General features: G+C 44.9%; 1 protein-coding gene and 1 long non-coding RNA gene across 37 annotated transcripts in view; one reads left to right on the top strand and one right to left on the bottom strand.

Annotated features, from left to right (window-relative positions):
- Positions 1–25,846, bottom strand: part of MSI2 (musashi RNA binding protein 2) — a 430,429-nt gene that overhangs the window by 294,768 nt on the left and 109,815 nt on the right. For 34 of the 36 annotated variants that reach the window (XM_081173058.1, XM_081173057.1, XM_081173063.1 and 31 more), the window contains one exon: positions 377–469. In XM_081173058.1, the coding sequence (XP_081029184.1) occupies positions 377–469 (93 nt within the window). Of the gene's footprint in view, positions 1–376; positions 470–9,063; positions 9,219–25,846 lie in introns of those variants that run through there. The other 2 variants (XM_081173080.1, XM_081173079.1) reach the window with 2 other exon arrangements.
- Positions 9,356–13,737, top strand: LOC308574926. The gene is made up of 3 exons (XR_014002638.1): positions 9,356–9,757; positions 11,147–12,145; positions 12,537–13,737. It is a non-coding gene; the product is annotated as an uncharacterized lncRNA (long non-coding RNA).

The raw sequence follows: 25,846 nt of genomic DNA, 5'->3' as shown, positions 1-25,846 counted from the left end.
AATGAATTCATTTTAAACTGAACAGTTTAAAACAAATTCATTCATTCACTCACTGTTTTACACGGACACACTTTATTGTGAAAAAAACCAAAAAACTATCCTCCACATCTTACATTACGCAAGATAAAAGAGTACATCATCGTGCCTGATGTGGAATCACTGTAGTGCTGAACAGCATGCTAGTTTGATGGCTTGCAGAAATACGCAAAGATCACCACTTCTCCAACAGCATGAGGCTCTTTGGCAACATACTGAAAGCAGCACTTGTTGACTTGCGTCACTGCTAACACAAAACTGACCATCATTAGAGAAAACCTTCATGTTTCTCACAAATAAATTCAGACTATAAATTATGTTGACTCATGCTGGAACTTACCTTGCCAAACTGTTCGAAGTATTGCTTTACATCTTCCACTACTGTATTAGCTGATAATCCACCTACAAATATTTTCTTTGTTCTCGTGACCATCTGTAAGAAATTAGAAAAGAAAAAGAAAAAACCAGCATTACCCCAGATTATTAAAGAAAAACAAAAATACAATGCATGTCACAGACATAGCTTTCAGATGCTATCCCTTTAATCCAGTTAAGGGTAAATCTCTTTCCCCATGAAAAGGAATGTACGTTCAATTCAATTATATGAAGTACTGCTGTTTGGTTAAGACTGCTTTGATGGCTGGGTTTAGGCAGCCACCAACCCCAGTGCCCACTGGGTATTTTCTTTTAATAAGCATTTTCATTTTGCGAAAGCTCCCTCACCCCCACTACCTCACCTCCATATAAAAACCAAAACCAAAAATAAGTTGCAGCCAAGTTTCAAACAGTTTCTGTAGCCTGGCTGCTGCCTCAAAAGAAGTCCCCCTCCCCACCACACAAACACACTGGCCTCCTCCAACAATTTCCATAATTTAAAAACAAATCAACACTTGTGTACCAACTGCTCCCCAAGTTGCTCAGGATGGGTGCCTCATCAATTTTAAATACCTGGAACAGCCCCCCCCCCCCCCGATTAAAACCTGAAGGAACACCTCTCTTGATAAATATATTTTTGAATTTAAAACATTTAAATCCCATCTTTTGGCCTAAAAGGTCCCAGAGGCAGCCCATGACAATTATTAAACTACAGATTTCTCAAATCCACTCCCAGAGTAATAACAGCCAGGCCTACTTTTTTTTTTTAAAGAATGCTGGATATAACCATTCACTCTGTCTCCCAGCATCTCCTTCTAGGAATCTCTTAGAAATGTCAGCTGTAGTACAGGTATGACTCTGAAGGAATGAAAAGAGCAGTGCTACACAGGCTTCCCTGCTCAAAAAAGGTGCATTTGATATGGTAGGGATGGGGCCTGTGGCCCTTCAGATGTTGCTGGGACAGGATTCTCAATAGTCAGGGGTGATGGGAGCTGCAGTCCCAACACATCTGGACTTGACTACAGTTTGCCCCATATAGGAACAAGGGTTTAATTTTTCAACATGCACTTCAAACCCTCTCATGTCACATTGGTGTGCTCCAGCGCACAGCCTGGGAATTATCAGCATGAGTGCCCACTTTTTTTTATTACTACAACAACTATGAAGCACATTAGCAGATGGTCAGTGAGCTTCTTGGCTGAGCAAGAATTTGAACTCAGTCCGTATCAGTACTCTTGACTGCTACACCTTACTAGTTCTGACAATGGGCTGGTCTATTATACATGTAGTAGAATGAAGTGCGAACGAGGTCGTAAAATGCACTGACAGGTACAATAATGAATATTCCACATTGCCCCGGGGCAGGGGGGAAGAGAGAGATCCTAGCAATTAGGATCGTTCTCCCTGTTGCACATGTTTTATACTCGGACATCCAAAAATAGCAGAAAGCCTTGTCAAAAGTAGTCAGTATATTCAAAGTGCTGCACAAAAGCTAACCAACAGAAGGGACCCAGAGCACTGCCTGTAAGAGGAACATGGGTGGGCAGACATACTTTTAGTAGCTCTTGAAAACCACAAGAGGGATATACAGTGTTCAAAACTCGCATTGTTCTAGGCACATTTTGCGACAGGGAATTTCATCAGCACAAGCAGTTTCCGAGCTCTGGGCGCAGTACTGCGCCTAAGATTTCAGATTAAAACTGCAGAGTGGAAGGAAAGGAGGACCTTTTTTGGCCTCCCCACTTCCAGCTACTCTCTGTAGACTGGAGAAGAGACCCTCTTAAGAATACTAGGGAGTTGAGAAGGGGAAGGACTAGAGCACGTGAAAAATGAACGTCATATTTTAGCTGCAGTTCATTCATTTTCAGCTTTGTATTCTTGCTATAAAAAGTGCACCTAGGCATTCTGTTGTTGCGTCCATAACCTAGGTTTAAGGTGCCATTTAGCTCCTAGCTTTCATATCTCGGTTTCTAACACTGGGGTGGGGGTGGGGAGCCTGTATAGCTACTGACACAATGGATAAGGTCCATAAAGCTAAGGTAAAACATAAATTTTGAGGGGAAACTCTCCAAGCTGTCTCCAGTGTTGGTCCTACTCAGCTTAAACCCACTGAAATTAATGGACATGACTAACTTGGGCCTATTCAAAGTAGAATATAGTTGGATACAACTCTCTAATCCCAACACACTCTCACCCTTTTGAATGCTCAACGGTCTACATACAGGGGATGAAAATGGGTTAAAACTGAGGTAAATTATTTTCCGAAGAATATTTGTGAGGAGAGGAAAAACTTCTAAAGACAGTTCCTCATCATGTTGTTCAGACAGTGGTGAAAAGAGAACCAAGGGGAGGGCCCTCAAGGCACACAGGCTGAGGACAGGGGCTGCTGCATGGCTGCTGCACTCTTTGAAGCCTCCGCCGTTTCCAAAATACCGCTCTGCAGAAGCCACACGCATGACTGTGCACAGACCACAAAGAGCTTCCAAGCTTGGCGAGGCAGGAGGGAAAGAATAGAGCAGGTTGGAAAGAACAATAAAGACTTCACCCAAGATCACAAAAGATTTGCATTAAAAAATCTTAACAGGTGTCCAAAACAACTTGGAGTGCCTTTTGGCCACAGCAGCAAATGTGTTGTGACTTGCGCTGCACGCGGGAGCATTCTGTTACTCTGAGGATCAATTAAAAACTAATTTTAGTGAGATCGTGTTGTGTGTGGCTTAGGCAGCTCAGAGTGGGAGGCATTCAAGAGAAGCAACAAGGGGAAAATTACGCCTTGGCTGCAAACAGTGCTGCTAGAAGACGTTAGCTGCGACAGAAGCTCACAAACTTTCCCTAGCTGAGCTGAGGATGCTCTTCAGGAGTCAGAAAAGGGTTTACAGGACAAGGAGAATACACGCACGCGGTAACCCCAGCACCTCGGTCCTGAACGCAAGAGCTTTCAGGTGAGGGACAACAAGTCATGCCACAGTCACACCCTGACAAATTTGCAAGGAACCAGAGCATGGAGGTCTGGGTGAGCTCTGACCCATCTCCCAAAAAAAAAAAAGGTTCAACGTGCTTCCATCACCTATGAATGTAAGGCACTGCATGTGATGGTGGAGGAGGGACAGATGTCTCCATTCCTCCTCCACCAGCCTACAGTGGTGCCTCGCAAGACGAAAAGAATCCGTTCTGTGATTCTCTTTGTCTAGCGGTTTTTTCGTCTTGCGAAGCAAGCCCATTGAAGGATTAGCGGATTAGCGCTACTAGCGGCTTTTAGCGGCTTATCGGATCAGCTGATAAGCGGCTTAGCGGCTTAGAAAAAAGGGGGGGAACCGCAGGAACTCGCAAGACATTTTCATCTTGCGAAGCAAGCCCATAGGAGATTCGTTTTGCGAAGCACCTCCAAAACGGAAAGCTCTTTCGTCTAGTGAGTTTTCCGTCTTGCGAGGCATTCGTCTTGCAGGGCACCACTGTACTTGGTTGTCCATACTACTAGCCACAGAGGAAGGAATACAAAGCTGGATCATGGGGGAAGGAGGGATCACTTCAACTCTCCAATGCTAATCTGCACGCTAGAAGGCAATGTTTTTCTTAGCCTGGCCTACCAGCAGGGAACCACAGATAGCAAACATTGTTGTTGTTGTTGTTGTTGTTCTTGTTGTTCCTAAACTTTTGTAAGCTTATTTGCAATAGCTGGGTGAGGTGCATACACAAGCAACGCTGGTTCTGATTCATCACCTTCAACTTTCTGGGAGGAAACCACACTTTGTCCTTGGCTCCAAAAACCCAGTGATGGGCCAAAAGGTTGCTGTCCCAGGATTACTGCCTGCATCAACAGGTCCAAAGATTTCTTCTGTTTTTCTTGAACCTACCCATGCATTTTGCTTTTATCATAATATTAGAAATGTAATCTGATTTAGATCTAAAAAGAATGGCAATTTGTAGATTGGTTCTCCTGTCAGCACAGGAAACAGACTGCAAGAAAACCAAGAGGGCAGCTGTGATCTGGGTACGCAAAGATCTGAAGACCCACTCTCTATGTCCAATTGGCAGGCATGCCCAATCTCAGCAACGGCAAGGCCTAGAATCCATGGCTCTGTGGTGTGATGAGCCTCCAAGGCTCTAATATGGACACTGGGCACTGACAAATCCCCAAGAATGGGTTTGACTCCTAACACTCAAAGTGTCCATTGGTTCTCCTCAACAGCAAGGATTCTAAAGACTTCGTGTTTAGGCTAGAACTTGTCTGGGTAATAAAAGCCTTTCCTGTAATAATTTGCTGATGATTTTATTGTGAAGAATGCAGGGTGGGGGAGATGTGAGGAAGTCCAGTTGGTTATTTGAAAAATGTGTTGGACGGTTGGTTTTTCTTTTTTATTTCTTTCTTCTGTTTCTTGTTTCTTTGTTTCTGGCTTCGGTTCATGTTTATAATCTTTGTATCTGAAAACTGAATAAAATATTTTATAATAAAAAATAAAAGCCTTTCCTGGGTGACTTGGCCTGGCCTTCTGGCTCCACATCTACTCCAAGGCACAACTCTGATACTCCAGTTCAAAATGCACATAACATTATATAGAGAAGACATGCATGCAGTTTTCAACAAATTCCAATTAAACCAAACTTGCAATTAAGTCTACAAAGTTTACCAGTCCAGGAAAATAAGAAGGAAGGAAACATGTATTATATAGTTCCCACTAGGAGCATTTCAATGGTCTCAATGGCGGGGGCATAAGACTTTTTACAGATTTTTTTCCTGCCTGTCTGGAGCCAACCTTTACTTTTCACAAGCAACCATGCATGGGGATATTTATTAGCTTGATTTTGCTACAAATTGGGCCCTTCTTATATATACTGTAAAGTGAAAAGTGCTGAAAATGTACCTGTCATACTTGGCAACTTTCCAATGATGGACACACACCCGAGTACACCAAAAATGGCAGAAAGTTAAGATTCCAGGCAAATTCTGACCTTGCAGAGCAAACTGATAGTATTCAATGAGAGGAAGAAAGAACAGGGTTGCAACCTTTAACTGATTAATTGGTTAGAATTAATTAATCAAACAAAACAGACTAAAAAGGCATCCCTAATAAAACTGGGTGACAACTTTAAAAAAAGTTTATTAATTTAACTAATACTAATTAAAGCTGTGAATGGCAGGCACCATCTTAGAAGAGGCATTCCTCATTCCATCTCACCGAGGGGGGAATGCTTCTCTTAGGATGGCATGAACTATGGAATATATATGCACAATCTAAAAACATTATTTCCTTCCTACTTGAGACAGCTTAATGCAAATTTATGCAGATTTAAATTGATTAAAATAATTTGATTAAATGATGATTTTTTAAAATCAGATGACAGCCCTAGTTACTGAGCTAACAGCTTCAGTGAAACTCCATATGGCCCCTCTATATATTCTTGGGAGTCCCCATAATCACATTCCCCTCCAGTGCAGCAGCCAAAAAGAGAGAAAGAAAATCCCAGACAGAGCTAGGGAAAGGAAAGAGCATGTATTTATCAAAAAGCTGCTGACATAGAATAGAATAGAATAGATTCTTTATTGTCATTACCAAGTTGGCCTGGAAGACAATGGCTTATTAAAAAGGAAGTTGTAAGCTCTAGGCACATACAAGTAAAGACAAGAAGCCAGGATGCAAACATTTCACAAAGAACAAAAGTTGCAGCAGTCAGTACCACAATATACTCTCCTGACCTGGTGGTGGAAGGAGGAGCTGGAGGCTGTGGCATGAGAGGAGAGAACAGGAGGCTGATTTCCCCCACCAAAGCACAGGGGGAGACGCAAGAGACCACTTTCCCTTAATGACTAAGTGCCCTCCTCCATCCACAGAGCTTGAAGGACACCAGAGGTTGGAGGGAGGGAGTTGGTGGGGGACAGGAAGCAGAAAATCCACCAGCTGTACAAGTGCATCTGCAGCCATGGGACCAAAGATGCCCTGGCTAGAGAGAAGGGATGTGCATTGATACTATGATCAGAGCTTATTGGAAGCAAGGATTCATTCCCCACACCCCACCTGAGGTTTTCCTCTGAGCTGCATGGAAGAGAGGGGAAGGTGGAGCATGTGAGCCCAATGCAGCAGTTCCATGGAGCACCAAAGCTTGCTCTAGTACTATGTGTGAACATAGTTGGTGCCTCTGTGCATGTGCAGAGAACCTTTCAAAAACCAGTGCCGGAGCCAGCTTCTGTGCACCTGAGATTGATGGGAAAGACTTCCAGCAAGCATCAAGCCCCAGAACATTCTCACAGTCCTAACACTGCATCTACCCCTAATATCTGAAAAATAATAATACTGAATTGGGAATGCTAAGAGGCGCCACTGGACAACGAGGGACAGAATTGCTGGGATGTAGCCATGATCAACAAGGGACAGAACGAGAGAGAGAAATGTTGGGATGTAGCCATGATCAAAAGCCTTCTTAGATTTTCAGTATTGCCATACACAACCCATGCCTCCCCAAAGAACCCCAGGCAGAGCATGGAACAAATTAAACACCAGTCCAATTTCAAATGTTCACCCCTTTTCCCCAAACTGCAAGCCTAACTATCTTTCAGTGACTTAATTCACTCTATTTTAAATAAAATCACCCTAAAACCGAGCAGCATTAAAATTCAATTATTCCTCTCCTGGCTGCAATCCACGGCTCTACAATTGAAGTCCAAGCATATATTTTGCTGTAGAAAATTGTCATTTACAAATAAGAACTGGCTGAAGCAGCCTTGTAACTAAAGCATTTGCAGGCCTGTCAGGGGGCCTTTTGCACGCCAGTGTTTGATTTAATATGGGGCCAAGCATTTAGTGTCACAGAGGAGGGGGGGAGAACAGGGGAAAGGAGGGGGAGAGGCAATTATTCTGAGGGTGTGTGTGTGTGTGTGTGTACACATATGCAATTATCAATTTGATATGCAACATCTCAAAAAATGAAAGAAGGGGAGGAAGGAAAGTGACTTCCTTTCGGAAACTGAGAAGGAAGGGGGGAAGCTGGGGGGACATCACTTTGCCTCAGTGACTTTGGTCAAACAACATTTTAATGCTTGGAGATGCATTGCGAGGCAGGAAATTGTTTCAGAAAGCAGCTCTTTGGCGCAAAAAAACGGAAAGCACAAAATTAAGTCTCACTGTGGCAATCTATGTTTTCCTGAAAAGACAGTTCAATTGCTTCGTTATACATGTTCCCCTCCATGAGGGAATAAAAGTCATTTGTTGCCTTAGCAATTCTTTCCACCATGACAGGCTTAAGCAGATGTCAGCGGCCTCCTTCTCTTCCCCGAGTGCAAACCACGGCCACCACGCAACACCATGCCACCGAGTGATGCCACAAACCCAAGCCCTCCCTGAACATTTCAACCTTTTGACTTTGTTCTGAATCGGAGATAAGGAGGTGTCACCAACTGAGGGGAGAGTGGGAGGAAGGCAAGCTAGAGTGTGGTGATTTTTTTCATTTATAAATAAAGTCAACCCATGAAACAGCTTCCTTGCATTCCAGCCTTAATCATTCTGATACATACTTATTCGGGTGGCTGCTTATGCAAAATAAAAATAAAAATAAGAGAGTCAGATTTTGCACAAAATTTGCATATGCTTAGAAGTATAGATGCACGTTTAGAATTAATCACTGTAATTTAAACAACACATTTTCATCATAGCAGGAAATAATCATGTAATGAGGGGCTAACTGTTGACAGGGAACTCCAAGGCCACTGCTCCCTTATCACGGTTCCTTGTATTTAAACTGGACTCGGACTGGCCAGCCCTTCAAAGAGGAGACACCTCCAAATCAAAGAGAGTCACCTGTAAAAGGGGACACCCACAAACCCTGGAAGTCCTCTAAAAACAGGGAGTCTGCGCCAGTGACATAGCATGGGGGTGGGGTGGCCACAGGGGCGGTTTCCCCAGGTGAAAAAATGGTTTATGTTTCGAGGACCTGATCCCCACTTGGGGAATGAAGACACGTGGACACAGTATAGTAGGTTAATGGGCAAGAAAAGGCCACAACTTTATTGATTACAGCATGTGAGAAGGTATTGGCTTAGGCATTGGACCACAGACAATTTGACTCCACCCACTCGGAGAGGGGTGAGTATGATGAGGGGTTAACCACCAGTAGGGGGAGCCTGTTGATGCAAATACAACTATAGGCTCTCCCCTGATGGAGGCGTGGCACGCAAACAATGATGAGCGGGAATCGTCTCCCGCCCACAACCCCTCCCCTCCGGAAGGAGGAGAGGCTTTGGGGCACAATACAGCTGTGCACTTCCATCACTGGGCTCCATTGAAAACAGCTTCTCCATGCAAACCAGGAAGTGAACTCTCCAGGCAACGGAACAACTCTTCTTATCTCTGTGGCTGCGATCTCTCGGGTGAATGTGCATGCACCATTAACATCACGTGAAGCAGCTGGCATTGCCCTGCTGCACAGAAGGCCCAACTCTGGCCACAAGAGGCAAATCATTGGCTGTTGGCAACAATCTAACCCCAGAGGTGGTGAACCTGTGGCCCTGGACTACAACTCCCATCATCCCCTGGCCACGCTGGGAGATGGGAGTCTGAAGATCGCATGGAGGGCTGCAAGTTCCCCCATCCCTTGGGGGGGGGGTGTACCAACTGGCAGCTGGTATCCCAAGCTTCTGGCACCTGTCTTTCCCAACCCTACCTGGAAATACCAGAGGGTGAACCTGAGACCTTCTGCATGCAGAGCACACGCTCTACCATTGAACTACGGCCTGATCTCCACTGCTAACTCCCATTACTCCTCCCAGCCGCCAGCTTCTGAGCTCAACTCTCTCATCTCACCTGGCAGTTGGGAACTTACTGACAGAATTTCGGAGTCAGTGTTCCAGGTTGCCCCTAGCAACTCGCTACGCAGAGAACAATGGGATCAGACAGCTGGAATAGGCCTGGAGTCCAAGCCCCTCATCTGAGGACAGGATCCTGCTCATGTTAACATCGCAGTCGCAGCACAAATCAATCACACCATTTACATTACAACCTCCTCGAGAGTGAGAAGTGAGGCCGAGCCCAGAGCGGCAGTCCCATTGACAGAAGACAAACAATCTGGTTCCAGGCCTGAAGCCCTTCAGACTGAAGGGGGAACTCTCAAACAATCAATAACCCATTCCCCCCCCCACATGTAGAAAACAAGCATATGAGGGGGGAAAGCTAGCTTTCTGTGTGCAGGGTCAGAATAGTTCAGTGCCCCCATTCAGCGGCATTGAGATCTCTTCTCTGCTGTTCTCTGACCTCAGTGCCTCAGTCATCAGCTATAGTCACTTCAAAGTGAGAATCATGACTTGGGCTTCAAGGAGACAAAAAAGGTACTGGTGACACTGACAAGTTTGAAATATTAGGTTAAAAAGATCTTTAAATAATCCTGTGAAATAATATCATATTGATACTGCCTTCCTGTCGCAAAAGACAAAGAGGTTTACACGGTTTATTCAGAACCACTGAAGTAAAAACGTCATGTGCTGGTTGAAGATGATGAGTATTGCTACCTCAAAAATTCTTTGAAATTTCTATTTAGCCAAATATGAGCAAGAAAAATTTGCTGCCTTTCTTTGAGCTGGCCAAAACAAATAATCCATCTTTAATTTCAACAGCCAGGGGAGGAGATTGGAAAAAGAAGTTTCTCTCATTCACTACACTTCGCAAAACTGAACTATCCTTACCTTGATTCTGGCTTAGACTTAGTTTCAAACTAGACTCTGATTTTGCCTGCCAAAAAGGGGAAGGGGGAGTTCAGGACATTCCCAATACTGAAGGACTCAAGGCTGAAAATAGTTGGGGAGCTTCTGGTATCTCAATTCCACTATCCATTACATTTGCTGAGCTTTCACTTCCCCAGCACTTCAGTTTGACAGGGCTTGTCTGGAGAACTAAAAAGGTGTAAAGTGTTTTAATCTGCATCACAAATTGCCAAAATTAATTTAAACTTCAGAGGAAACTAATTAGACCTAAAGCTAATTTCGCGCACCCCCATGCCTTCCCTTCATGCAGATCATATATTTGAGAGAGAGAAAAATATTAGTGAGAAGTATTCTGCCTCATACATTTAATCTCAACTTTTGACATTTCATCCTTCATGGGTGCTTGTGTCTTCTAAATATATTTATAAGTGATGAGAGAGGAAGGGAGCAGAAATCACCATCTGTATATGCAGAGTTACATTACATACTCCACTGTGCTCTGCATTCAGAATACAACGTTACATCTGATTAAAACACAACTTCCCTAATGGGAAAAGTGAACTTGTTAATGAATTACCGGTGCTCTCATATCAGAATACAAAAGACATTGAGGAACAAGTATTTCCAACGTCTGGAATTTCTTCAACTTGCTGGCAATATTCATAACATTTCTTAACAGTAGCCATTATTTTTAAAAAATAAAAATAAAATCCACTTGTACCCATTTGTTAAATCTGTATACCTGCCTCCCAAAGGACCCCATTCAGGCAACCATCACAATGTTAAAACAATACTATTTGAAATAAAAATTTAAAAACATGTTTTAAACATTTAAAAGTAATTAACAATCTAAAAACATTTAGAACATTTTTAAAAAATCTAAATGTGCTAGTTGAAAATAATGGGAACTGGCTGCTGCTGCTTGCTTGCAACCGATCGTTCTTCTGTCCAGTTCTCCAGATGTTCAGTAGACCCCAATGAGATAAAATGCTCTGCGCCGTGGAAAGCAACAATGACTGCTACGTTTAAAACGATTTTATTTTTATTTAGTGTCAGTCTGCCGAAACATGTACAGAGGCTAGGAACCAACTCTAAGCAAGGTGCTCTTAAAGCTTCTCAGCCTGCACACTAAGGCAAGAAGTCAAAGCTTGGTGATCAATATTGTATTGAAATGTACACACTGCTGTCTCAGAAGACAACAAATGTTTTTGGCCTCTAGTAAACATGCATCCCCCCCCCCAACAATTGTCGCAGTCCCCTTAAATGTATTCTGTCTCTCCATCTCCATATTTCAGCTTCTTGTAGCTAGAAGAAGCAGTGTGAGTTTGCTTGCAAAGGGACTTTCAAACAGCCCCACACTATGCTTTGAAGTCCCAACAATTGGGACTTCAAAGCACAGCAGCATCCGATGTCCCTACGGCAGCATGTGACTGACTAGTGTGTGGCCCCACCCACCTGTAAAATTTGACCCACCAGAGGGGGGACAGGAATATAAGAATCTGGCCCACCAGCCAGAAAAGGTCTCGCACCCCTGCTGTTCCAGCTCTTCAACTCCTTGTGCCCAAGTGCATCCCCTCCTGTGTACCTACTTTGTACCATGTTCTGCTCTAGGCAGCTGATGGGATTCTCTACTGGTGGCCCCGTGTGTTTATTTTCCTAAACTCCCATTTCCATCATCTTCGCCCATGTCACTCTCTCTGCCTAGAGCAAGACTCCTGCCATCTGTCAAGCTGCTCCTTCCAAATTGGCCCCGCTTTCCTAAGTCATGTTTGTCTTGCCCACTTTGCCACTGCCAACCATTCATCATCACAGCTCCTTGAGGAAAAGGGTGCTGGCAATAGCTCAGTGGCAGAGCTTATGCTTTGCATGTAGAAAGTCCCAAGTTCGACCCCCAGTTGCTCCAGGCGGGGTTGAAAAGGATCCTGCATGAAACCCTGAATTCCATTGCTATAAAGTGCCATGGAGCCTTGAAGACACGAGAGTGTAAAATGCACCACAGACACAATTTCTAGACGTCACCTTTTTGTAACAGTAATGCTTATCTGCTCTGTAAGTTCTGTTTGTTCTAGGGTTATGCATACATTTTATGGATGAATTTTAATTGCAACTTGTGAATTTTTATGTAGGTATTTTGTTGTATTCTGCTATGGTTCAAGGATTAATGCAAAGATTCTGCATTCAAGGATTCTGCAGCCCTAGAGAGCTGCTGCTAGTCAGTGTAGACAGTACTGAGATAGATGGATCAATAGTCTGCCTTCCTGTGTTCCTCTCCCCAGCTGAGTGGACTAAGAGATGCAAAAGACCCCTGCTTAAGAAGAGCTGCCAGTCAGAGTAGACAATGCTGAGTTGATGGATAAATATAGTGTGCTGTGGTATAAGATCAGCATAAGTTCCCATGTTCATCCTGCTCCTAATGCATTCCTCTCTTCCACATCCATAGCCCTCCCCACCAGAAACACTGGCGACCTGCACAGTGTAGCAACCGGACACGTTAAAACACCCAGCTGCTTCTAATCATCAGAATGGCAAGGACCAGCTTCCTAATGGCCTTGTCCAATCAACGCCGCTGCTAAGAATCTAGACCTTGTTCTACTAAGACTGGAAAACTTCAGAAGGAAGGGGGGAGGGGGGAGAGAGAAATAACAACGTTTAAAGCAATTTTCCTCCCTGCCAAACTACTCCAGATGATTTCTCAAAGAAGAAGAAAAAACCTGAACAAATGGAAAAACTTTAACCCTTAGCCTTGATTAATTTCATCTACATAATACAGATGCTTGCAGCAATCAGCCACTGATGAGCAAGTCTTCCCTTAATCGCCCGAGAGAAACCAATGTCTGCGCAACACTCCAATTGGTTTTTTCCACAAAGATGAGCTTTTCATCTGAAGAGACCCCGACAAGCACTCAGAAAAGGCCCAGAGATGCAAGGTTTCTCCCTCCACACTTTTGTTATTACAGTATCACTATTTCTTATAAACAGGCTTGGCCAGAGCATTTCTTCACTGCCTGGGAAGATCTCTCAGGCTCTGGCCATACCCAGAAGACCTTGAAACTGACCCTGAAGGGAGAGACATAGGGACACTTCCCTTCCTCTTGAGCCCAAGCGCTGCCCATGACCCCAAGGGACCCAACATTCCTGCAGAGCCTTCAGGCTCCAGCATTCAGAAGCTGCAACTCTGGAGGATTTGATGACAGTTGCCTGGGCTCCCAGCCAGATCCCAGAACTGCAGCAAAGCCAAACAGGAACTATGGCGCTGCTGGCAATGTAACTTGCTAGATGCACTGGGCTACGAATCTTATAAGACTACTCAAGAGGAGGAGGAAGTCCATGTAAATTCCTCCTTTTGTCAGGGTCCAGTTGACAGCCAGGAAGGAGCAGAGGTTCCAACTACTATGTAGGCTCTCTATGTGAGCCAGACCACTGCGGGGCAAGCTGGCATGCTGCAAGTTCCCATCCGTGTCCAGCCAGCAGCCAGGCTCATTTCGACTCCTGAACAAGAGGCAATGGGGAATATCCAGGATCTGAATAGGGAAAGCAGAACAGGTAATAGCTTAAATACGCAATAACCTGAGCATGCAGGTTGTATCTAACACCGGTCATTCTCAGAAGAGACACCTAGAAATAAATGGGCATGACTGGCACAGGGTCATTCATTTAAATGCGTCTACTCAAGAGTAGAACTTAGTTGGCTGCAACCCAACCTTACTAAAAAGGCTTGTTTAGACACAACTGCCAAGCCATGGTCTGTCCTAACTGTAGTGCAGGCGCCAAACCAAAGTGTGTGCTCCAAACAAGCAAACTATGGTTTATAAAGTACAGCATAGCATCACCACTGAACCCAGAATGGGCAGGTTCACCTGGGTGATGGTGGTCCTTCAAGTAGCTTGACGCCCACCAATAGCCCTGAGCGTGGAGGCTGGAGCCAAAGAAACCAATGCAGTTGAAGCAGGTAAATTAATGAGCTCTGGAGGGAGCCATTACCCTAGCAAAAGTCTAGAGGAGACTGAGGGGGCTTGCATACTTATTTATTAATATTACCTGTATTCCAATATTCGTTTTTTAAAAATAAAATACCAAAGCACTTTACATGGCAACAAAAACAAGAACACAGAACAAAATGTGACAGCGGAAGTTATCAGCATCAAAGATAGTAGCCAGAGGGGCCAGGAGCAGCTATTAACTGTCTGGGAAAGATTGAGGAAATAACTTTGTTTTTCATTGCCAGCAAAAGTGCCCAACCATCAGCACCCACCTGATCACCAAGGGGAGATTAGTCCACAAGTTAGGGGCCACCACAAAGAAAGCCATTCTTAGCACCAATGAGAGGTGGGCATCTGCAGGCTGCAATACAGTTAATAGGGTTTCCTTGCAGATCTCAGTGACCTCAACCTGGTCATAGCCTGCAGCAGGATGATGGCTTGCAGCTGGGTCTTCTCCCTTTTCCTGTGTAGATCCTTCCTCCTGAGTAGCCTCCCTGCCAAAAGCCCTGTCTGGCAGCAAAGCAGGTGCTCCTGTGCCTTTGAGCATCCCGTGTGATAATGACTACCAGACAGTTAATTTTGATTCCTTTCAACACAGAATCCATGAGCTGATTCAAGCTTTCAGGAAAATAATGTGATATAGTCTCCCAAGACAGTACCACTTCAGAACATGTTTCTAGGCAAGAGAAGACTGAATGTGTGCATCTTCTCCAAGATTGGTTGGTTTTTTGGTTGGTTTTTTAAGAAAAAAGTTTGAGGAATGTATAAACTAAGTGCAACACAGAAAAGGATTTAAGGCTTATCTTCTACATACAGGGAGTGTTAGGGAAAGGCGCAGTAGGTTAGAGAATGGTGCTGATAACTCCAAGATTGCAGGTTCAATCCCCACATGGGACAGCTGCATATTCCTGCACAGCTCATACTCTGGTTTCTCTTCAGGTCGTAGAAATCTTTCACCTTTTATTAAGCATGTTCCTGCACTGCAGGGGGTTGGACTAGATGATTCTCAGGGTACCTTCCCAACTCTACAATTTTTCGATCCACTTCTCACTTGCATTGCGATGCAGCACAGTCTCCAAAGGACTGTACCACATGCTGTTTCAAACCGTTTGAATCAGATTAGTAATATATACTGCTGTTTCCGTGTAGCAGATTTTTCTTCCTGCACACTTAAGAAACACATCCCTATAAATCCTCCCAGCAAGGAAGTTCAGCTTCCAGAGAAGAGGGTGGCAAGAAAGTGGGGGGGGGGGGGTGATGGCAGTTAAAGCACCACCAATCAAAACAGTCCTCAAGTCCTGTAGAAACCTAAGTAAATGTGTAATGTCACAGATGGCGCACAGATACCAACGTCAGTTCCATTCGGATCATTTTTTCAAAACCCAGCAAGGAATAATCCCCCACTGCTGAAAACCATGCTAACAGGTCCTTTGGAGCAAGAGTTTATTGAAGCACAGACAAAGCCAGGGGGAAGCAAGGAACTTGGAAGCCAAACCTATGGGGTTGTTCAACAAGGGAACCAAGAGACCCCGTCCTCCAACTTAAAACAGCCTACACTGGAGGTAAAAAGCAGCGTGAAGAATAATGCACCACCACCCCTGCCACAAATGAATTAACCCAACACAGAGATAATAAATTCAACACCTGTCCTGCACCATCAAAAGACTAAATGACAAGTAAACTGAGAAAATAATTTGTAAACGGACACATCTTTTTATTTAAAAAAACACTACTTCTCAAGGGGCGCATGGCTTGGGTTCTCCTACTGACGGACTGCAGAAACATGAAATTCAAAAGCGTACAGTGGCCAATAGTAAGGAACATAGAACCTGCCTTGTACTGAATCAAACCACTGGTCCATCTAGTGCAGTATTGCCTACACTGGCCGGCAGAGGCTCTCCAGAATTCCAAGCGAAGGTCTCTACCAGTCCTACCTGCAGCTGCTGGGGATTGAACCTGGGACCTTCTGCACGCAAAGCAAATGCTCTACCACTGAGCTATGGCACCAGACTGGCTGCCCCTAAACAAACCACAAGACTGAATCCAATGTTCTCTTGTCTGCTTGCACAAAAGGCCTCTGTGATCCAGCACAACAGTTACACCAGTGGAAACGCTGTGTGCAACAGATCTCCTCTTCCCAGGAATGAAAGAAAGTAAGAACAGAGCAGAGGGCATGCGAGACCAAGTTTCCCCATTACATCTGAACAGCTCTCTCTTTGAGGCACACATCAGCTTGCACGCTCAGCTTTCCTTTCAAAGCCTATTAAAGGAGTCTCCCAATGCTGGAAGATTTATTGCTCAGTACGATAGCTGCTGCACACCGCTTTGTTTGTTAATTGCGATTACTTTGCCTGCAGAAGAGTAGTCATCTAATAAATCAGTTATCTCCAGGAAGAATTGATTTTAAAAGTTGTTAGCATTGTAAACTGAAGTACTTGGTAACAGCACACAGTAAAAAACGAAAGGTCCAAGTCTTCTGTTTATATGCTCGTATTAGACGATTCCTCCCACCCTTTTTTAAGGTTTTAAAAGACTGTCACAAACCAAGGAATCTTTATTATTTCTTTGAGCTCATTGGTAGAATCTGGTTTCATTGTTGCGGCATTAAAAAATGTCAGCACTGGAATGATATTTGTCAAATTTGAAAACGTAAAAAATAAATCTCACACTGATCATTAATATTCTGCACAGCAAAAGCTGGATTTCAGCTAAGTAAAATACCTCTGAATGGATGTTCTAATGCACAACAGGACAGTTTTGGCATAACAATAAGCTATGGTTTGTTTAGCTAAACTACATTTGTATCTACTTCTGAACCAGCTCATTAGCCTTGAAATGCGGGGGACTGACCACAAAAGATCATAAAGCAGTTTGAAGCGGGTTGGTGAAAATAATCGCCCCCGTAGTTATTATCATAGGTTAGGGAAGCCCAGGTGGTGCTCTCCAGATGTTGCTGGACTCCAACTCCCACCATCCCTACCAACTGGCCATACTGGCTAGAGTTCATGGGAAGTAGAGCCCAACAACTCCTGGAGGGCACCACACTGGCTCCCTTTGTTGTTAGGATCCTGGATTCATTTATTTGGATGTAAAAATTACCCCCATCTTGGGGATGAAAGAAAATTAGCAACATCTGACAGATATGAAGCTCTAAATAAGCTTCACATACTGGGGTCTGGATTTTCCCCATGTGAAAAATACACACTACAGTGGCAACTCAGGTTAAGTACTTAATTTGTTCCGGAGGTACGTTCTTAACCTGAAACTATTCTTAACCTGAAGCACCACTTTAGCTAATGGGGCCTGCTACTGCTGCCACGCCGCCGGAGCATGATTTCTGTTCTCATCCTGAAGCAAAGTTCTTAACCCGAGGTAATATTTCTGGGTTAGTGGAGACTGTAACCTGAAGCATATGTAACCTGAAGTGTATGTAACCCAAGGTACCACTGTAATTCCAAATTAAAATTGGAACCCTGCAACAGCATTGAACCTTAGAAGTTTTATTATTAGGTTGTATAAGGGAAATATTTGCCCAGGCAAGCCCCTCCTCCTTCTGGATTTGTGTGTGAATCATCACTGCCCTGGGCATAATTCCTGTCTGGAAGAAGTAAGGTCCATAGCAGTGAGTCACCCATAGAGACACAGACTGCAGCTTCCCCTGCAGGTGGGCAATGAAGGTCTGCCTGAACAACCCAATCACACATGGCACAGGGATGAAGCAGAACTGACCACCCCCACTGTGGCTGATAGGGAAGAGGAAAGGCCACTACAGGGGAATCGTGGTACGTTGGTTTGGTTTTCCTCGAGCTCCTGATAGGCCAAAGGCCAGCACACAACAACATCCTTCATCTGTTGCAAGGGCTCCAGCACCTTGGCAGCCTCAAACAATTTACTTGAGGGATCGCCTTACCCCATACAGGCCAATTTAGTCGCTTCAGTCTGCTGATTGTGCCCTTCTACAAGTGCCATGCAATGTCCATTCGGTACAGGTTGTTCCTTTAGTGTAGCAGCACCTGCACTTTGGAACACTGGAACATTAGGTACCATTACCGGCTGAAAAAGTTTTCTGTTTCAACAGACCCATTCAGACGTATGGTTTGGTGATATCTAGCTTTGAATTTGTTTTAGTTTGTTTTTTTTAAGTTTCCAAATATGTCCTAAATATGTTTTACAGTGGAACCTCCAGTTAAGTACTTAATTCGTTCCGGAGGTCCGTTCTTAACCTGAAACTGTTCTCAACCTGAAGCACCACTTTAGCTAATGGAGCCTCCTGCTGCCGCCGCGCCGCCGGAGCACGATTTCTGTTCTCATCCTGAAGCAAAGTTCTTAACCTGAAGCACTATTTCTGGGTTAGCAGAGTCTGTAATCTGAAGCGTATGTAACCCGAGGTACCACTGTATTTTTACAGATGTGTTTGCCGCCATGTGCCCCTATTGGGGAACCGGGTTCGCGTCTCCGCTCCTCCACATGCAGCTGCTGGGTGACCTTGGGCCAGTCACACTTCTCTGAAGTCTCTCAGCCCCACTCACCTCACAGAGTGTTTGTTGTGGGGGAGGAAGGGAAAGGAGAATGTTAGCCGCTTTGAGACTCCTTAAAGGGAGTGAAAGGCGGGATATCAAATCCAAACTCTTCTTCTTCTTCTTCTTCTTATTGAACAAAGAACAGGATATAAATCTAATAAACAAACTACTCCAGCGGCCTTGAACTGTAGCATTGCCTTGCTTCCAAACCTCTGGCCATGTTTGGAATGTAGCCTGTTGTACAAAGTTAGGGGTACATTTCTTGCTCTGCTCACTTTCACTTCTGGCCCTCCTTACTGCTGACTTGCTGCCTCTGGAAGGTGGCTCATGAGGTAACGAAGCCCTTGGACTGAAATTGATTGATTGATTGATTGATTTCTGTTCTATCACATTTCAGGCCCAGCTTTCCACCAAAAAGTTCAAGGCAGCATGGATGCTTTAGTTTAGATTATTTCAATAGGTAAAAAGGTAAAGGAGTCCTGGATGGTTAAGTCCAGTCAAAGGCGACTATGGGGTTGCGGCGCTGATCTCGCTTTCAGGCTGAGGGAGCCGGCGTTTGTCCACAGACAGCTTTCCAGGGCATGAGGCCAGCATGACTAAACCACTTCTGGTGCAATGGGACAGAAGCCAGAGTTCACGGAAACACCGTTTACCTTCCCGCCACAGCTGTACCTATTTATCTACTTGCACTGGTATGCTTTCAAACTGCTAGGTTGGCAGGAGCTGGGACAGAGCAACGGGAGCTCACTCCGTCATGCGGATTCGAACCGCCAACCTTTCGATCGGCAAGCCCAAGAGGCTCAGTGGTTTAAACCACAGCGCCACCCTCATCCCATTGCAGGGAGTTGGACTAGATGACCATTGGTGTCCCTTCCAACTCTACAACTATATTATTCTACGTGGCTCTTCTCCAAGAGCCCAAGGACACTCACTGAGCTTCATGGTGGAGCCGGCACTCGTAACCACTACACCACAACAGCGTAATCTTCCCAGCCTTGCACTTTATAGCAAAAAAAAGGGCACTCCCCCCATTCAAAGGCTATACAACGTATCTGCCCTCCTCTCAAACCAAGTGGACCTTCTCAGCGATGCAGCCTCTCAGACGATTGTGGGCCTGCTTACCTGCCCGCCTCGAGTCGGCATTCGAAAGCTTCCAAGTCACATGGCAACAGAAGAGGCTTCTGCACCATGTCTCTGTCTAATCTAACACGTGCTGGCATCCTGCTGAACCCGAGAGGAATCGGAAAGGAAAGCTGGTACGGAGGAGTGGATTAAAAGTCAATTGCTGTCGCGCTGCCGGGTCTCGTCACCACTCTCCCGTACCCAGAGCTATTAAACCTGCAGCGCTCCAGGAGCTGCTGAGTGGTGTCACTTCAGTCTTTCGCCTGAAATCACAGCGTACTTTAAGGATGTCAGTAGCACAGTCACAGCTGGGGAGAGCGGGAGCTCAGCGGTAGAACACCTGCCTTTGCATGCAGAAGGTCCTGGGGTCAATTCCCAAAATCTTCAGGTAGGACGAGGGAAAGATGCTTACCTGAAATGTTGGAGAACCTCTGCTAGCCAGTGTCAATAATACAGAACTAGATACACCAGTGGTCTTGACTTGGTACAAGGCAGCAGCTACCTATGTTCCTAAGGGAAGGGCCACAGCTCACTGATAAAGCATCTCTCCCTTTGCATGGAGAAGCTCCAGGCCTCAATTCTCAGAATCTCCAACTAGGGTTGAGAATGTCCCCTGTATGGAAAGTTGGAGAGTCGCTGCCAGCCAGTGTAGGAAATACTGAGCCAGCTGGACCAATTGTCTAGTTGCCTATGTATCTACAAGGCCACAAAACTCAATTCATCCACATAATCAAAGCCATACAAAAGTTTGGGGCATGGAAGATTTGTTTTCTTCTCACATGTTGATTTGACATGTCAGTCCCTCTTCCTCGGAAACTCTGGGAATCATAGCTGGGGGGGTGTCTCCTAACAATTCTCAGCACCCTTAACAAACTACAGATCCCAGGACTCCTTGGGGGAAACCATGATGGTTGAAGTAGGATCAAAGTGCTTTAAATATATGGTGTCGATATGGTCCAGTTCTCAAAGTGGAACATAGGAAGCTGCCACAGGCTGTGGCTGAGTTGCTCAGATCCTAATAAATAATAGGAAAGAGGAGGGAGGGCCCTGGAAAAGGCAGCCGGCCAGCAATGGTAGTGGCTGAGCAATGGGAGAGATCAAGAAAAGAAAGCTGGAAGATGAAGTGGTTCAGAGAGAGGCGGCGTCAGGAAACAGGGTCTATATTTGCAAAGCTCTTTATGCCATTGTAACAGCTGTTGCTTCCCCCAAAGAATCCAGGGAACTACAGGGACGCGGGTGGCACTGTGGGTTAAACACAGAGCCTAGGACTTGCTGATCAGAAGGTTGGCGGTTCAAATCCCTGCAACGGGGTGAGCTCCCGTTGCTCTGTCCCTGCTCCTGCCAACCTAGCAGTTCAAAAGCACGTCAAAGTGCAAGTAGATAAATAGGTACTGTTCCAGCGGGAAGGTAAACGGCATTTCCGTGCGCTGCTCTGGTTTGCCAGAAGTGGCTTAGTCATGCTGGCCACATGACCCAGAAGCTGTACGCCGGCTCCTTCAGCCAATAAAGCGAGATGAGCACCACAACCCCAGAGTCGGTCACGACTGGACCTAATGGTCAGGGGTCCCTTTACCTTTACTTACAGTTTCATTAAGGGTGCTGAAAGTTGTTAGAAGACTCCCTCTATTCCCCTCATGGAAATACAGTTCTCAAGAGTTCCCTGGGAAGAGGGATTGATTGTTAGCTTTCTCTGGGAATTGTAGCTCTGTGAGGGAAATAGGGGGTATCTTAAGAATTCTCAGCACCCTTAATGAAACTACACTTCCCAGGATTCTTTGGGGGGGGGAGCCGTGACTGTTTGAAGTGATATCACAGTGCTTTAAATGGATAGTGCGGATGTGGCCTTATACAGACCCAGGGGAATAACCGAAGGATGATGCCTTCTCCGTCTGCAGCAGAACTAATCGTTTAGCATGCAGAGCACAAGTGCATGTCAGAAATGCATGCCACATCCAAATGAGTTTTTGATACGTTACCACAAATAGCTAATAAGGAGGGGAGAAACAGAAGGGAGGGACAGGCCACACCAACCTTTAGCATAATTGCTCTCCTCTCCTGCCAATACTCTTAGTCTCATTTGGGACTAATGGTCTGTCTTCAATTAGGCTCTCAAGCTTCCAAAAAAAATATGAAAGCAGCTTTTTATTGTACCCAAAGTTTATCTAATAAGCACATGCTTTGCAAAACAGCAGGGCAATGTTTGGGAGATTTGTTTTGCTTTTTTCAAACCAAGAGAAAACGTGGACTGCGGGGGGGGGGTGAGATACCTAAGCCAATGATGGGAGCAGGGTTGGCTGGAAAAGAAAAACAGCAGGAAATGTAAGGTTTTGCCTTAGGAGCTGATCCAGTGGAAAACCTGTGCTGGACTGTCCCACTTCAGACTGGATGTAGGGGGGATTGCATCACAAATTCTCTGAACACAGGTCAGTAGATATCAGAATAGAAGAGTTCCAGCCTACTATGTCATGTCTCCTCCCCATCAAAGGAAACCTGGGAAATTGGTTGAGGGTGCTGGAAAACAACCTCAGCCTTGTATACCCGAAGGAGCATTTCATTAAATATTTTATTTTAAAAATGTTTGCATACAATATTAATTGCATTCATCCATAACAATTTCAGTATTTGTATAGGTGCATTTCAGCCCGTGTCGTTCAACCTGGATAGTGAGGTCCAAGTTCCAAGGGCCTCCTGGAGGTTCCATCATTGTGAGAAGTGAAGTTACAGGGAACCAGGGAGAGGGCCTTCTTGGTAGTGGTACCCACCCTGTGGAATGCCCTCCGATCAGATGTCAAAGAGTTAAACAATTATACAACTTTCCGTAGACATCTGAAGGCAGCCCTGCTAATGTTTGATGTTTTGTTTTGTCTCTTAATGTTAGAAACTGCCCAGAGTGGCTGGGGTTACCAGCAACAAGTTGTTGTTGTTGTTGTTGTTGTTGTTGTTGTTGTTGTTGAAAGGTTCTCTAACATCTCTCAGCACCCTTAACAAAATACACTTCCCAGGATCCTTTGCTGGAGCAGGGAGAGCATGACTCTTACAAGTGGTAGAAGAGGTATTTAAATGTGTAGTGCCGATGTGGCCTTCGTGAACAAGGGCTCTATCCTACCTGAATAGAGTGATATTACACCACTGGAAGCACAATTCCAGTCGAGCTTTAAAGCACATCCTCCAAGCGGGGTTACCTTACAACACACTTTTCCAGGAAGCGCAGCAAGTACTCCTTATCAACCAGCCACAGTAAAGAAACAGGATCGCTGCCATACACACACACACACACACACACACATATATACATATATATATATATATATATATATACACACACACACACACACACACACACACACACACTAGAGAAATAACCTCTCCCGACAGCATGACAGCTGACATTCTAAACTGAAAAAGCTATTTGCCAAGAATTATCAAGCCAGGCTTCTCCCTCTCTGATAGATGGCAGAAGAAAGAACAACAAAGGCCACACACATATCATAAATCACAACTATTATTGAATGCCTAGCCACATAATAGCAACAGTCAAACTGAATAAAGACGCTTTTCAGGGCTCATCTGTACAGGGGAAAGTGGGAGGAGGGAGAAAAAGGTAAAACTTAAAAAATCTGGAAAAAATCCCAAGATGCGATTCTAGCATTTAAAAAACAAACAATCAAACGGCAACCCCATACCCTTTAAAGAAAAGGTATTTAATATTGTGCCTGACTTTTAGGACAGTATTCTCCAACCTGGTACCCTCTAGATGTTTCTGAACTCCAGCTGTCATCCAAAACAACTGGAATGTACCAGGTTGTCAAAGGTCAATTTAGAGCATTAAAATGCTCAAGGATGCATACAAATACAACATGGTGTTTATTTATTTGCTGAAAATATTTGTTGAAAGATTTGCTTGATAAAAAAAAAATTCTAAAGCTCTCAGGTTGCTTAAGAATATTCAGTTGGTGGTCTGCGTCTTGTATGTTTGCTAAGAGGGTAGGAAAAACACATATCAGACAGGTTTTATTCTGTTTTTTAGTCAAGTTGCAAGCCCTCGGGGTTCCATAGTTAATGTTTTGGTGCTCAGTATGTCGCTGCGCAAATGGGGTATTCGACAAACTTAAGAAACCATACCAAATATTGCCCTAATAAAGCTAAAATAAAATTAAGAGCCATATTGCTCATTAAGAGAAGATGAAAACATATTAATAGATGTGAGGAGGAGGAACCTCCCAAGGCAACATTTTGTTTAAGAGAATATGTATATAAAGAGATACTGCGGCAGCTGTGTACACAAGGTAACATTTGGTCTTTTGTCTGCTTTGGCAATTGTTAAAAACTACATACCAGTTTTCTCCACTCCAACTGCAACAGAGAGCACAGTGCTGCAGAGCAGCTAAAAGACTGAGCTGCACTGACCCTTGCGCCTGGTTCAAATTACACTTCTACCCTGAACTCAGCAGATGGACTTAGAGGAGTCATCATTCTCTCAATGCCAGGGTCGGGGCGAATGTGTGATTGCGCAGATATCATTGCTGTGTTTCAGCCCTTTTATGCTGCCTGGGTTGATGGGAGTTGGGAGTCCAGCAACATCTGTAGTGCCAGAGGTTCTCCACCTTTGGGCCAAGGCAATGGGTTAAGACAAACATCACACCAAGCCATGTCTTGTACTAGCCATAGCTTAGAACCTAGAGGATGGAAGGCAGCATCCCTTGCAAATTCTGCCTTGCATGATTTAGGGGAAAGTGTTCTCACGGCCTTCCACATGTTTTGGGCTGAATGTCCATAGTGGGGAGTCTTGTCAGCTCACCTAGGCTTTCCGTTGTCCTGCACCCACCTAGCCAAGGAAGGCAACTGGCTGGTGGTAAATTCTTTATTGACAAATGCATGCACTTACAGTAGCTCCCAAGGTGTTCTGGACGGACACAGGCCTTTAGCGCCCACTTAGCTGACCTTAACTTTTCCATATTCATGCCCTATGGAGCGGTGGAAGCAGCAGTGGGACCATGCCCCGCTCCTAGGCTTATGTACCCTCATATGCCAGAGTGTGCTCCCATAACCTGAGACTTCTCCTGCATGAAGTTGTTGCTGATCTTTCCTCTTCAAGCCCCTCCTGGCTCCAGGAGACGGTGGGGATGGCGTGGATTTGACTGGCCTGCTCCTCGCCTGAACAGTGTCTTCCTCCACTTCCAACATGTCCTGAGCACCCACCTCCATCCTAATGCTCCAACCCTTCCTCTTCCCACCCCCCCCGGCTCCTGCCGCATGGGTGGCACCAAACCCCTTAAATCGCTGGGTCAGTCTCTGGCCCCCTTCCCTCCGCCACACACTTGTCAGAGCCCTGACACCCACACAATTTAAATAACAGACTTGCATGGACTCAGTATTTGCACTGGGACGGGACAGGTCAATTCAGGACACTGTAAGAACATAAGAAGAGCCTATCTGGATCAGGCCAATAGCCCACCTGGTCCAGCATCCTGTTCTCACAGTGGCCAACTGGATGCCTCAAATAGGAAGTTTGCATGCAGGACCCAAGTGCAACAGCACGTTCCTCTCCTACCAATTCCAGCAACGGATATTCAGAAGCATTACTGCCTGTAGGCAAAGCATAGCCATCATGACTAGTTGCCAATGATAGCCTCCATGGATTTGTCTAATCCTATATCCGAATTGCAGATACTTATGAAAGCATGAAGCCCAACCTTCAGCATGAACGCCCCCCTATGGCTGCCGATAAACATACTAAATGGTATTTTGCATTTCCATAGCGCCTTTCATCTGAGCAGTTCAAAAGAATCTTGGCACTTTGATTTTCAGAGAATAAAGAGCCAACATGCATTTGTTTTCATTCTTCCCCAGTTAACGGGAGAGAGCTTCTAATAAGAACTCTCCCAGAAGATAAACCCAAGGACAGCAGCAGCAAGAGGGGATAATGGAACAGAGGAAAGAAAGAATAATTATCGGCCACTTTCCCCAAAATGTTTCTTGCACATTTTTTCTGCATAGGCAAGGGTAGGCCTGAGATTTAAGAACTGCCACAGCCTCGCTCAGTTCTGTTGGCTTGGCTGCTCTGGTAAGATCCCTGCTGGATCACAAAAAAGTCCTATCTAGTCCAGCAGCCAGCTTCCCAAATGTTC

The sequence above is a fragment of the Podarcis bocagei genome (assembly GCF_964188305.1).
Source record: "Podarcis bocagei genome assembly, chromosome: 15".
NCBI lineage: Eukaryota > Metazoa > Chordata > Lepidosauria > Squamata > Lacertidae > Podarcis > Podarcis bocagei.
Note: the sequence above shows the minus strand (reverse complement) of the source record. Positions and strands in the feature narration are given on the sequence as shown.